Consider the following 1,229-nt stretch of genomic DNA (forward strand, 5'->3'; position numbering starts at 1 on the left):
TAGAGGTGCCTGCTGCTGAGTGCATCACTCAGAGCCATGAGCAAACTGCACCGACCTCCATAAATGCCGGAGCATTGAAGTAAGGAGAATCCCAGCAACACAGGCTGTGGGGTTGCTGCATCCGGCTACTTATGCTTGTTTTTTTTCCCTTCACAGATACCCTGAGGACCATTGCCTCCATGAACCATGGACCACGGTCCTCCCCAGCAGAGCTCAGTAGTGCCAGCCACCACCTGCTGCGAGAGCGCAAGTCCTCAGCACCATCCCACTCCAGCCAGCCCACGCTGTTCACCTTTGACTCGCCCGCTGGCCACCTTCAGAGCACCTTGTCTGCCAGCGCCCCCCAGGACTACCTTTTCCTCCACCAGTGTATGAGCAGAAAGTCAGAAAACACAAGGTATTTTAGCCCACCTGGGAGCAAACCTCAGGGACAGCTGCGGGCGGGCTGGGGATAAGTGGCTCAAGCCACATCCATCCTTGGAGGTCTGCAAGACCAAGCTGGAGAAAGCCTTGAATGATGGTTTCATCTCATTGTAGTTGGGAGGAGAAGGTCAGAGTGGCAACCTCTCGAGCTCCTGGTTTTCCTGGCTTTCTAGGTTGTATTAAAAACTGTCTGAATAGCGCAAGGCCATAACATAAAGATGCTGCAGGGACTGGAGCATCCCTCCTAAGAGGAAAGACTGAGAGAGCTGGGACTGTTCAGGCTAGAGAAGAGAAGGCTCAGGGGAATCTCATCCATGTATCTAAATACCTGCAGGGAGCGAGCAAACTGCTCCTGTCAGTGGTGCCCAGTGCCAGGACCAGAGGCCATGAACACAAACTGAAACAGGAGGGTCCCTCCGAACATCAGGAAACACTTTTTCACTGGGAGGGTGACCAAGCACTGGTGCAAGCTGCCCAGAGAGGCTGTGGAATCTCCCTCCTTGGAGATATTCAAAAGCCACCTGGACACGGTCCTGGGCAACCAGCTCTAGGTGGTTTTGCTTGAGCAGGAAGTTAGACCAGGTGACTTCTAGAGGTCCCTTCCAACTTCAACCACTCTGTGATCCTGCAGACAGGGCCCTAATTCCTGTCTTTAACCAAAAAAATCCAGAACCAGAGGGATGGACAGGGTTTGCAACACTCTGCCATTCATCCCTTCCAGAGCTTGCTGGGCTTCACAGCCGCTCGTGGTGCACGGTGTGGTATTTTTGAGCGAGCAACAGCCCTCTGCCTCTGGACTCAGCCAG

The 1,229-nt window shown here is 53.8% G+C and overlaps 1 protein-coding gene across 1 annotated transcript in view; it reads left to right on the plus strand.

Annotated features, from left to right (window-relative positions):
• LOC104492135 (GRB2-associated-binding protein 2-like) overlaps positions 1–397 on the plus strand; it is a gene marked incomplete at its 3' end in the record, with an annotated part of 23,901 nt that extends 23,504 nt beyond the window's left edge. The window contains exon 2 of the mRNA XM_010134645.1: positions 157–397. Coding sequence (XP_010132947.1) covers positions 157–397 — 241 coding nt within the window. The remainder of the gene's footprint in view (positions 1–156) is intronic.
• Positions 398–1,229: the final 832 nt, after the last annotated feature.

Source organism: Buceros rhinoceros, unplaced genomic scaffold (assembly GCF_000710305.1).
Source record: "Buceros rhinoceros silvestris isolate BGI_N320 unplaced genomic scaffold, ASM71030v1 scaffold15804, whole genome shotgun sequence".
NCBI lineage: Eukaryota > Metazoa > Chordata > Aves > Bucerotiformes > Bucerotidae > Buceros > Buceros rhinoceros.